This window comes from Coregonus lavaretus, assembly GCF_964263955.1.
Source record: "Coregonus lavaretus genome assembly, chromosome: 10".
NCBI classification, from domain to species: Eukaryota; Metazoa; Chordata; class Actinopteri; order Salmoniformes; family Salmonidae; genus Coregonus; species Coregonus lavaretus.
Genome location: NC_139997.1, coordinates 3,205,690 through 3,218,315, shown reverse-complemented (window position 1 = coordinate 3,218,315; position 12,626 = coordinate 3,205,690). Strand labels below are relative to the sequence as shown.

Genomic DNA, 12,626 nt, shown 5'->3' with positions numbered 1-12,626 from the left:
TGCAGAAACATTCAAATTGAAAAAATGACAAAATAAATGGTTCACCTAGATAACTTTTTTTTTTAGGTTCATATTTTACGAATGAGATGGTATTTTATCTGTTAAATGGTGCATCACCGCCTAGGTAGGGAGGAACCCATATAGAATTAGGAATTAGAAATAGGATCTCAATGGGGAAGCGAGAAGTGACGGGACGTTCCAAAGAGGCGGGGCGTTGCTGTTTCGAGCAGTGCAGTTGCCAAGCGCTGGGTCAGCACCGAGATAACAGCACCGAGATACCACTGCCGTTACTCACGGTTGGATAGTTGAAGATCAAAGAGGGAAACTGTCCAACTAACGATATAGCTATCTATCTATCTATCTACCGAAAGTCCCGATACAATCGCGGAAATAACAAGTTCAAAGTTTCGCTCCCGTTTAGTAGTTAGCAGTTGAAACGGCTTCAGGAGCTTCACGTTAGATCGCCAGGTCAGCTGTATTTATTAACACATTGTTGTATTCTTTTAGCTATTTGTCGGCCTTGAATAACGATTGGGGTGATTCCCAATCATAAAGTATTGCTGGATGATTATGGAGAAGAAGAGGATGGATTGCCCCTCTCTGCCACCGGGTTGGAAGAAAGAAGAAGTGATCCGGAAGTCAGGGCTCAGTGCTGGCAAGTGTGATGTGTATTACTACAGGTAATGATCGAACATGAAGTTAGATAACAGTAACTTTGGCTACCTTGATACGTGCACAAGTTATGATAGTTACCTGGTTGTCTGATTAGCTACAATAACTATTTTCCAAGGAGAAAAGTATGGGCTAAAGCTAACTAGCTAGCAAAACCTTAAGCTTGGGCACCCACTCACACTGTGTCATGCTAGTTAATGCCATCAGTGTGAACATTGTATCACACTTTGTATCGCCAGCGGAAGTTCAAATGTAACTTAGTTTAGACTTCATTAGGTCACTTGCCTTCTTGACCATATCTCATCATGTGATTGATATGATATGCGTGATGATCTTGATAAATGGCACCTCTGAAACTGAAACTATGTTTACAATCTAGGCTAAACCATTGGAACTCAGCCCTCTGTCTAAAGTACATTATCTGTGCGGCTAATTCCTTGGCAATTTACAACATGGTCCTTCATAAATGGTCTATAAGCCATAATTGTTGTCTATGCTTTGGACTCTTCAACGCTAAATGACAGTTCATCTTTTCATTTAGCTGCTTTGCTGTAGGCCTTCACCTTCCCCAGTAACTCATCGATTGGTGACCCAATGCAGGCCCCTCCAGTTTGTGGCCTCAAGAAAGGTGTCCAGCTTGTTGCTGACTATATGTGTGCCTGTGTTTGTGTATGTTTGGGGGGAGTCAAGATTTAAATAATCAATACTATGAAAGTTCTGAACATTTGTGTGTGTTGTGATCATGTGCGTTCCTTCCACCTGGGAAAATCTGACTGAAATGCAGCACAAGCAATCATTTTTTCCCTCCCTTTTTATTTATTTTTATTTTACCTTTATTTAACTAGGCAAGTCAGTTAAGAACAAATTCTTATTTACAATGACGGCCTACACCGGCCAAACCCGGACGACGCTGGGCCAATTGTGTGCCGCCCTATGGGACTCCCAATCACGGCCGGTTGTGATACAGCCTGGAATCGAACCAGGGGGTGTGTAGTGACGCCTCAAGCACTGAGATGCAGTGCCTTAGACCGCTGCGCCACTCGGGAGCCCAATTATTCAATTATCTATCAGATTGAGACGCATTGATAACATTTGTCTTCCAGGTAAGCCTAACATCAGGGGGGTATACTACAAAGCAGGATCAATCAGTTAAAATGCTAACTAGATGTTTTGGTTTGTTAAGAAAGCTAAACTCAGATATGTGTTTTTGGTTGTTGAGTCAAAGAGACCATGGCCATTTCAAGCTTATCTTTCTAAAAAAAAATACAAAGGAAATTTGGCAAGTTAGCTGGCTAAGTCATTGATACTGCTTTGTAGTATACCCCTGTGTAGTGATCAGCATGAAAAACAACATAGGAGGCCTTGCATGCTCTCCCCACCCCCCTCCTCAGCTCAGTGTTTGAAGGCAAAGCCCTCGGGCTGGCCTAGTGCCTCTGGAGTGTGACTCTGGCTGCATCCTGGGCCAATGAGCCTGCCCGTCTACTCTACACCCCCTCCTCCCTCCCTCCCTCCCTCCCTCCCCTGGTGAAAAACATGCCTCTCATTCTTATTCAAATGGTGTGATCCCAGCAGCGTGTGAGAAAGTGTTTGCTGTGTGGGGGGTGTGTAGGCCTGTGTGATAGTGGAAAGCTGCGTAGCGTAGCGCCGTGTGATAGTGTGAAGGTCTTGTTCGATGGTGTGTAGACCTGTGATCGTGAGTGTGTGGTTTGTAGGTCTGTGTGATATTTTTTGTAGTTTTTTTTTTACATTTGAGTCATTTAGCAGACACTCTTATCCAGAGCGACTTACAGTTAGTGAGTGCATACATTTTCATATTAGCGAGCGAGGGCCGCGGACAGTCTCGGGTGTGGCCTTGTGGCGGTGTGTTTTGGTAGTTTTGACATCCTGTACTGGCCCGCTCTGTTTGTCCCTTCTCATGGTGAGAGAGAGCGCGCTGCCAAAAACAGGGGCCCTGGACACACGCTGAGGAAGAGCAGACTATTCTACGCCACGCAGCAGCTCAGCACGATCCACTCTGATTGGTTGCTAAGCGGAAGCTTTTGATCCCAGTCTTACCTCTTTTCTCCACACGTGGTGACGCTCCAAATTAAAACTCCTGTCTCAACAGCAAGGACCAGATTTCTAGAATAGCTGCAGCACTGAGGTTGTGTAGACTAGATGTCGGCCGGGTTTCCCCTTGTAAAATATATATTCTTTACATTTTAATTTTAAAACACAATTCACCTGCATTGAAGCCGCTCGACTATCCAAGACCCCCCGACAACCTCCCCCTCCATCCCCTTGTTCACAAAGCATGTTCTCTGCATGTCATTGGTGCGTGGGATGTTGGGGGAGGGGTGTTGGGTGGGTTTGTTTTAAGGTGCTGTCTGTGGCTGTGGCTGTGTCGGGGAGGGAAGGGTTGTAAAACGACCCACGCTGTCGGTTGGTGCTCGTGTTAATGTGTTAACCCCCCCCACCCCCCACCCCCGCTCACTCACTTGCAACAAGCTAGGTTAACATTTGTAAATAATGTTGGGCAGCAACTGTACTCGCTCCCCAGCCATATGCTCCATGGCTTCTCTTCACACCTGGGATCAAATGAAGAGGTCAAGCCTACTTCCTGCCCTCATTTTTCACTCTCAAACTGATCTTAGATCACATAGACTGACGCTCGTCCTTTTCATATCAAAGCTGGGTCAGCTTGGGTAGCCTATCAGGTGATATCAAGTCCTAGGGGTAGGCTACGTGTGGCTCACGGTCCGCCACCTCCCTCTCTCTGTTTATCGTTCTGCCCCTACCTTCATGTCTCCTCCATGTTGTTTTGTACACACTACTGAATGAACCAGAAGTCTGTGGAATGAACCAATACAGTACACAGTACTGAATGAACCAGAAGTCTGTGGAATGAACCAATACAGTACACAGTACTGAATGAACCAGAAGTCTGTGAAATGAACAAATACAGTACACAGTACTGAATGAACCAGAAGTCTGAGGAATAAACCAATAATACTGTCAACATTTCTGAGATCCATGAGACCGATTGTGTTTGTACCAAGTCCTTATTCTATTATGAGACTACGAGCCTAATGTTTTGTTGACCAGTTGACTTCCAGAAAGAGAAAAAATCTATTCTTAGAATTAGGCTAGTTCAGTATTCCCGTAAACTGTGTTGTTGTGTAACGGAGTCCTGTCCTCAGCCTCAGGAGAGGAGAGGGTTTCTGGAGGATACTGCCCAGGATATTTCCTGGAATTAGTCCATGGAATGACCGAGCAGAGCAGGGGGAGTGGCTGTGTGGGAATTTCGTCTGCAATCCCTGAAGTATATATTTCCGCTTCTCTTCAGCCTGTAGTCTTGATAGTGATGTTGTTAAGACTCGGTCATCAGCTGTGTCCTAAATCACACCCTATTCCCTACACAGTGCACTACTTTTGACCAGAAGCATATGGACCCTCATCAAAAGTAGTGCACTATATAGATAATAGGGTACCATTTAGGTACACAACCCCTCATAGTGATGTTGTTGTTATGACTCAGTCAGGGTTAGAGTCATTCGGATCCTTTCTTCTTCAGTCAGCCCCAGAGATGGAGTTCCTTTCTTCTTCAGTCAGCCCCAGAGATGGAGTTCCTTTCTTCTTCAGTCAGCCCCAGAGATGGAGTTCCTTTCTTCTTCAGTCAGCCCCAGAGATGGAGTTCCTTTCTTCTTCAGTCAGCCCCAGAGATGGAGTTCCTTTCTTCTTCAGTCAGTCCCAGAGATGGAGTTCCTTTCTTCTTCAGTCAGCCCCAGAGATGGAGTTCCTTTCTTCTTCAGTCAGCCCCAGAGATGGAGTTCCTTTCTTCTTCAGTCAGTCCCAGAGATGGAGTTCCTTTCTTCTTCAGTCAGTCCCAGAGATGGAGTTCCTTTCTTCTTCAGTCAGCCCCAGAGATGGAGTTCCTTTCTTCTTCAGTCAGCCCCAGAGATGGAGTTCCTTTCTTCTTCAGTCAGCCCCAGAGATGGAGTTCCTTTCTTCTTCAGTCAGCCCCAGAGATGGAGTTCCTTTCTTCTTCAGTCAGCCCCAGAGATGGAGTTCCTTTCTTCTTCAGTCAGCCCCAGAGATGGAGTTCCTTTCTTCTTCAGTCAGCCCCAGAGATGGAGATCCTTTCTTCTTCAGTCAGCCCCAGAGATGGAGTTCCTTTCTTCTTCAGTCAGCCCCAGAGATGTTCCTTTCTTCTTCAGTCAGCCCCAGAGATGGAGTTCCTATATTCTTCCCACTTCATCTCAGTTTTCCCCAGAGATGGAGTTCCTATCTTCTTCCCACATCACCTCAGTCAGCCCCAGAGATGGAGTTCCTATATTCTTCCCACATCACCTCAGTCAGCCCCAGAGATGGAGTTCCTATATTCTTCCCACATCACCTCAGTCAGCCCCAGAGATGGAGTTCAGTTCACTGCTTGTGCTCTCTTGCCAGAGTTAGTTCTGGTTTGACAGAATGATTGAAGTGAACCCCCTCTTGGCATCCTAGCCACTTTGAGGTTTCAGGAGCGGCATGCATTCACAACAATCCCTGGCTGTGGGAAGGTAGGCAGGGCTGAATACAGAGTAGGCTGTTGTGAGACTGGGCTCTGTGCATACAGTTTGTGACAAATAAGCCGTCCTACATTTCATTTCAGTCATTTAGCAGACGCTCTTATCCAGAGCGACTTACAGGAGCAATTAGGGTTAAGTGCCTTGCTCAAGGGCACATCGACAGATTTTTCACCTAGTCATTTTTACATTTACATTTTAGTCATTTAGCAGACGCTCTTATCCAGAGCGACTTACAGTTAGTGCATACATTATTTTATATTTATCATACTGGCCCCCCGTGGGAATTGAACCCACAACCCTGGCGTTGCAAACGCCATGCTCTACCAACTGAGCTACATCCCTGCCGGCCATTCCCTCCCCTACCCTGGACGACGCTGGGCCAATTATGCGCCGCCCCGTGGGTCTCCCGGTCGCGGCCGGCTACGACAGAGCCTGGATTCGAACCAGGATCTCTAGTGGCACAGCTAACACTGCGATGCAGTGCCTTAGACCACTGCGCCACTCGTTGGGTTCACTCTCACTCTGAAGAGAATCAATTCACCTCAAGAGTCTAGTAGGGTTCACTCTCACTCTGAAGAGAATCAATTCACCTCAAGAGTCTAGGGGATTAGAACCAGCGACCTTTCGGTTACTGGCACAACGCTCTTAACCACTAAGCTACCTGCCGCCCCGTCCTCTAAGTGAAGTGGGCCTTCTCGGCATTGTTGACACGTCGCACCGAATGTGGATCTAGGACCTCCCGCCGTAGATTCTACATGTGAAATTGAGGATCTAAGTACTCTCAGCCAGCAAACACTACTGGTGTGACTGAGACCTTCAGAGTGAGAGTGAACCCCACTAGACTCTTGAGGTGAATTGATTCTCTTCAGAGTGAGAGTGAACCCCACTAGACTCTTGAGGTGAATTGATTCTCTTCAGAGTGAGAGTGAACCCCACTAGACTCTTGAGGTGAATTGATTCTCCTCAGAGTGAGAGTGAACCCAACTAGACTCTTGAGGTGAATTGATTCTCTTCAGAGTGAGAGTGAACCCCACTAGACTCTTGAGGTGAATTGATTCTCTTCAGAGTGAGAGTGAACCCCACTAGACTCTTTGCCCTCAGAGAGCTGGGTTCGTAGTACTGTAACTGAGGTCAGTAGTAAAATATCAAAGGTCAGAGGTTATGGGGTTACTACTACTCAGTGCTTGTCCTTATAGGGTACACACACACACGGACACATACTGACTCACTCTGCCTGACTGTGAAGCTGAAAGAGATGCTACAGAACAGAACAACACTGAATGACATGTGAACATGCTTACCAGGCTATAGAATGAAGCCATGTGACCAGGGGGTTTGTATAGGCTACTGCTCACTGGTTTGGTAACTGGCAACTGCTTGGCATCCGACTGCAAGGCACTACACTAGGGTAGTGCGTACGGCCCAGTACATCACTGGGGCCGAGCTCCCTGCTATCCAGGACCTCTATACCAGGCGGTGTCAGAGGAAGGCCCTAAAAATGGTCAAAGACTCCAGCCACCCTAGTCATAGACTGTTCTCTCTGCTACCGCGTGGCAAGCGGTACCGATGCACCAAGTCTGGAACCAACAGGACCCTGAACAACTTCTACCCCCAAGCCATAAGAATGCTAAATAGTTAACCAAATAGCTACCCGGACTGTCTGCATTGACCCTCTTTGCACTAACTCTTTTGACTCACCACAGACACTGCTGCTACCGTTTATTATCTATCCTGTTGCCTGTTGTTTACCCCTAACTTAAATCTATATTTACATATCTACCTCAATTACCTGGTATCCCTGCACATGGACTTGGTACTGGTACCCCCTGTATATAGCCATGTTATTACCTGGTACCCCGTGTATATAGCCATGTTATTACCTGGTACCCCGTGTATATAGCCATGTTATTACCTGGTACTTACTGTATATAGCCATGTTATTACCTGGTACTCCCTGTATATAGCCATGTTATTACCTGGTACTTCCTGTATATAGCCATGTTATTACCTGGTACTTCCTGTATATAGCCATGTTATTACCTGGTACTCCCTGTATATAGCCATGTTATTACCTGGTACCCCATGTATATAGCCATGTTATCACCTGGTACTTCCTGTATATAGCCATGTTATCACCTGGTACTTCCTGTATATAGCCATGTTATTACCTGGTACCCCGTGTATATAGCCATGTTATTACCTGGTACCCCGTGTATATAGCCATGTTATTACCTGGTATCCCGTGTATATAGCCATGTTATTACCTGGTACCCTGTGTATATAGGCATGTTATTACCTGGTACTTACTGTATATAGCCATGTTATTACCTGGTACTTACTGTATATAGCCATGTTATTACCTGGTACTTCCTGTATATAGCCATGTTATTACCTGGTACCCCGTGTATATAGCCATGTTATTACCTGGTACCCCGTGTATATAGCCATGTTATTACCTGGTACCCCGTGTATATAGCCAAGTTATTACCTGGTACCCCGTGTATATAGCCAAGTTATTACCTGGTACCCCGTGTATATAGCCAAGTTATTACCTGGTACCCCGTGTATATAGCCATGTTATTACCTGGTACCCCGTGTATATAGCCAAGTTATTACCTGGTACCCCGTGTATATAGCCAAGTTATTACCTGGTACCCCGTGTATATAGCCAAGTTATTACCTGGTACCCCGTGTATATAGCCAAGTTATTACCTGGTACCCCGTGTATATAGCCAAGTTATTACCTGGTACCCCGTGTATATAGCCAAGTTATTACCTGGTACCCCGTGTATATAGCCAAGTTATTACCTGGTACCCCATGTATATAGCCAAGTTATTACCTGGTACCCCGTGTATATAGCCAAGTTATTACCTGGTACCCCGTGTATATAGCCAAGTTATTACCTGGTACCCCATGTATATAGCCAAGTTATTACCTGGTACCCCATGTATATAGCCAAGTTATTACCTGGTACCCCTGCACATCGACTTGGTACTGGTACTCCCTGTATATAGTTAGGAAAGCAAAGGCTAGCTTTTTCAAACAGAAATTTGCATCCTGTAGCACTAACTCCAAAAAGTTTTGGGACACTGTAAAGTCCATGGAGAATAAGAGCACCTCCTCCCAGCTGCCCACTGCACTGAGGCTAGGAAACACTATCACCACCGATAAATCTACGATAATCGAGAATTTCAACAAGCATTTTGCTACGGCTGGCCATGCTTTCCACCTGGCTACCACTACCCCGGCCACCAGCTCTGCACCCTCCGCTGCAACTTGCCCATGCCCCCCCCCGCTTCTCCTTCACCCAAATTCAGATAGCTGATGTTCTGAAAGAGCTGCAAAATCTGGACCCCCACAAATCAGCTGGGCTATACAATCTGGACCCTTTCTTTCTAAAATTAGCCGCCGAAATTGTAGCAACCCATGTTACTAGCCTGTTCAACCTCTCGTTCATAACGTCTGAGATCCCCAGAGATTGGAAAGCTGCCGCGGTCATCCCCCTCTTCAATGGGGGTGACACTCTAGATCCAAACTGATACAGACCTATATCCATCCTTCCCTGCCTTTCGAAAGTATTTGAAAGCCAAGTTAACAAACAGATCACCGACCATTTCGAATCCCACCGTACCTTCTCCGCTATGCAATCTGGTTTCCGAGCTGGTCATGGGTGCACCTCAGCCACGCTCAAGGTCGATATTATAACCGCGATCGATAAAAGACAGTACTGTGCAGCCGTCTTCATCGACCTGGCCAAGGCTTTCGACTCTGTCAACCACTGCATTCTTATTGACAGACTAAATAGCCTTGGTTTCTCAAATGACTGCCTCGCCTGGTTCACCAACTACTTCTCAGAGTTCAATGTGTCAAATCGGAGGGCCTGTTGTCTGGACCTCTGGCAGTCTCTATGGGGGTGCCACAGGGTTCAATTCTCAGGCCGACTCTATTCTCTGTGTATATCAATGATGTCGCTCTTGCTGCTGGTGACTCTCAGATCCACCTCTACGCAGACGACACCATTTTGTATACATCTGGCCCTTCATTGGACACTGTGTTAACAAACCTCCAAACGAGCTTCAATGCCATACAACACTCCTTCCGTAGCCTCCAACTGCTCTTAAACACTAGTAAAACTAAATTCATGCTCTTCAATCGAACGCTGCTTACGCCCGCCCGACTAGAATCACTACTCTCGACGGGTCTGACCTAGAGTATGTGGACAACTACAAATACCTAGGTGTCTGGTTAGACTGTAAACTCTCCTTCCAGACTCACATCAAGCATCTCCAATCCAAAGTTAAATCTAGAATCGGCTTCCTATTTCGCAACAAAGCCTCCTTCACTCATGCTGCCAAACATGCCCTCGTAAAACTGACTATCCTCCCGATCCTTGACTTCGGCGATGTCATTTACAAAATAGCCTTCAACACTCTACTCAGAAAATTGGATGTAGTCTATCACAGTGCCATCCGTTTTGTCACCAAAGCCCCATATACTACCCACCATTGTGACCTGTACACTCTCGTTGGCTGGCCCTCACTACATATTCATCGCCAATCCCACTGGCTCCAGGTCATCTATAAATCTCTGCTTGGCAAATCCCCGCCTTATCTTAGCTCATTGGTCACCATAGCAACACCCACCCGTAGTATGCGCTCCAGCAGGTATATCTCACTGGTCATCCCCAAAGCCAACACCTCCTTTGGCCGCCATTCCTTCCAGTTCTCTGCTGCAAATGGCTGGAACTAACTGCAAAAATCTCTGAAGCTGGAGACTCATATCTCCCTCACTAACTTTAAGCATCAGTTGTCAGAGCAGCTTACCGATCACTGCACCTGTACACAGCCCATCTGAAATTAGCCCACCCAACTACCTCATCCCCATATTGTTATTTATTTTGCTCATTTGCACCCCAGTATCTCTATTTGCACATCAACTTCTGCACATCTATCACTCCAGTGTTAATACTATTGTAACTATTTTGCACTATGGCCTATTTATTGCCTTACCTCCATAACTTACTACCTTTGCACACACTGTATATATATTTTCTATTGTGTTATTGACTGTACGTTTTGTTTACCCCATATGTAACTCTGTGTTGTTGTTGTTTTTATCGCACTGCTTTGCTTTATCTTGGTCAGGTCGCAGTTGTAAATGAGAACTTGTTCTCAACTGGCTTACCTGGTTAAATAAAGGTGTTATATATATATATATATATAGCCAAGTTATCGTTACTCATTGTGTATTTGTTCCTCATGTTATTATCTTTCTGTAATTTTTCAATTTTTCTCTCTGCATTGTTGGGAAACGTCTGTAAGTAAGCATTTCACTGTTAGTCTACAGCAGTGGAGGCCCCTCAGAGGAGGAAGGGGAGGCCCCTCAGAGGAGGAAGGGGAGGCCCCTCAGAGGAGAAAGGGGAGGCCCCTCAGAGGAGGAAGGGGAGGCCCCTCAGAGGAGAAAGGGGAGGCTCCTCAGAGGAGGAAGGGGAGGCTCCTCAGAGGAGGACGGGGAGGCCCCTCAGAGGAGAAAGGGGAGGCTCCTCAGAGGAGGAAGGGGAGGCTCCTCAGAGGAGGAAGGGGAGGCCCCTCAGAGGAGGAAGGGGAGGCCCCTCAGAGGAGGAAGGGGAGGCCCCTCAGAGGAGAAAGGGGAGGCCCATCCTACTCAGTGAATTTCAGAAAAAAAGAAGATGGTGAGACATTAAAGTGAGCCTTTTTAGATAAAACTATACAGAATGTATTCACATCCTCCGGCTACATCATGTTTTGCAAAGAAGGTCTACAGTAGCCTCAACAGCACTCTGTAGGGTAGCACCATGGTGTAGCCGGAGGACAGCTAGCTTCCGTCCTCCTCTGGGTAAATTCAATACAAAACCTAGGAGGCTCATGGTTCTCATCTCCTTCCATAGACTTACACAGTAATTATGACGACTTCCGGAGGACATCCTCCAACCTATCAGCGCTCTTGCAGTATGAACTGACATGTTGTCCACCCAATCAAAGGATCACAGACAGGGCATAAAATGATCACCCGCCACCACCAAATGCGGGTAGATTTAGGTACTGAATGTCTATTTCACCAGCCACGTTGGTTGGTGGTCAATTTTGCAGGGCTCTACAGTGCATTACATTTTGCAAATAAAAATAGTCAAAAGTCAAGTATGAGCACATGTGCGAGTTGCGATTTATTGTAGAAAAATGCTGCAGTAGCTGTTTTCAAAGTATGTCTGCTGTTTTGTTTCATAGCTGCTAATCGCACAAAGAAACAGGAATCCTATATCCCACATCGGGCAGCAACACTGCCTGGCTGGGGAGCTGTGTGCTCTGAGTGAAGCGCTGATAGATTCATTTCTGGAGGCATAAAAGTAGGTCTAATTTACTCAAAAGTCTACAAAGTGAGACTTTGTCCTTGTGTTTCTTGGCTATTTGCATTGTGTTGTTCACAAGCTCGGTTGTTTTTCCACGTTAGTAAGAGACTCCGTAGTCAGATGCCAAATCTCACACACAGACACACGTGACACGACTTGAGTGGTAACTTCCCGCCCTTAAAGTGGCAGCTGAACATTTTGTTTCATCTGATATTTTGTTGATAATTTGTATTTATTTTTTGCAATATACCACATTACTTCTTACTAATACATTTCTTGTTTTAAAAACATTGCAAAGCATGGTCATCCTTTAGTTAAAAAAAAAATGTAATTATGGCGAAATATTTTGGCTGATTAAAACATCTGAGTGGCTGGTAGATGTTTTCATCTACCTGCCACAGTAACTGGTGGACCAACAAGTTAATTTTAGGCCCTGATCAGAGAATGAATCTAGTACTGAAAGCATAAGCTACAGCTAGCTAGCACTGTAGTGCATAAAATGTGGTGAGGAGTTGACTCAAAGAGAGAGAAAGACAATAGTTGAACAGTTTTCAACAAATTAATTTATTAAAATTAAGGAGAAGCGATAGAGCGAGAAAGAGCTAGCTATATTTCGTTGTATTATTTTCACTTTCACTTACTTAGCTAGCGAATGCAGCTAGCTAGTTCAGCCTACTCAAACAAGCGGCTCAAACAGAGAGGGATGCTATGTTAGCTAGCTGGCTATGGCTATCCAACACTGGAACTCTTCCAAGTCAAGGTAAGCTTTTGGTTTTATAAATGTATGGCCACGGGGCCCGCCGGTGTAACTGCTTTACTAACACGTTAGTTCTAGAAGCCATGTTGACTATGACGTTAACTAATATATTGACAACGATGTAGTCTGTGTAGTGGTTAGCGGTTATGGTATGAAGGTTTGGCTTGTTTTTCCGCCTGGTCACAGACAGCTGTTGTGTAGTGCACTGAAGTCCACAAGCGAAAGGAAAAGGTGAGAGGAGGACAGTGTGTAGATGTGAGAAGGAATTATACAACGATCAAA

At 45.7% G+C, this 12,626-nt stretch overlaps 1 protein-coding gene across 1 annotated transcript in view; it reads left to right on the top strand.

Moving 5' to 3' along the window:
* Nucleotides 1-202: 202 nt before the first annotated feature.
* Nucleotides 203-12,626, top strand: part of mbd2 (methyl-CpG binding domain protein 2) — a 57,822-nt gene continuing 45,398 nt past the window's right edge. Inside the window, exon 1 of the mRNA XM_084169925.1 lies at nt 203-680. Within this exon, the coding sequence (XP_084026051.1) occupies nt 565-680 (116 nt within the window). The 5' untranslated portion in view covers nt 203-564. The remainder of the gene's footprint in view (nt 681-12,626) is intronic.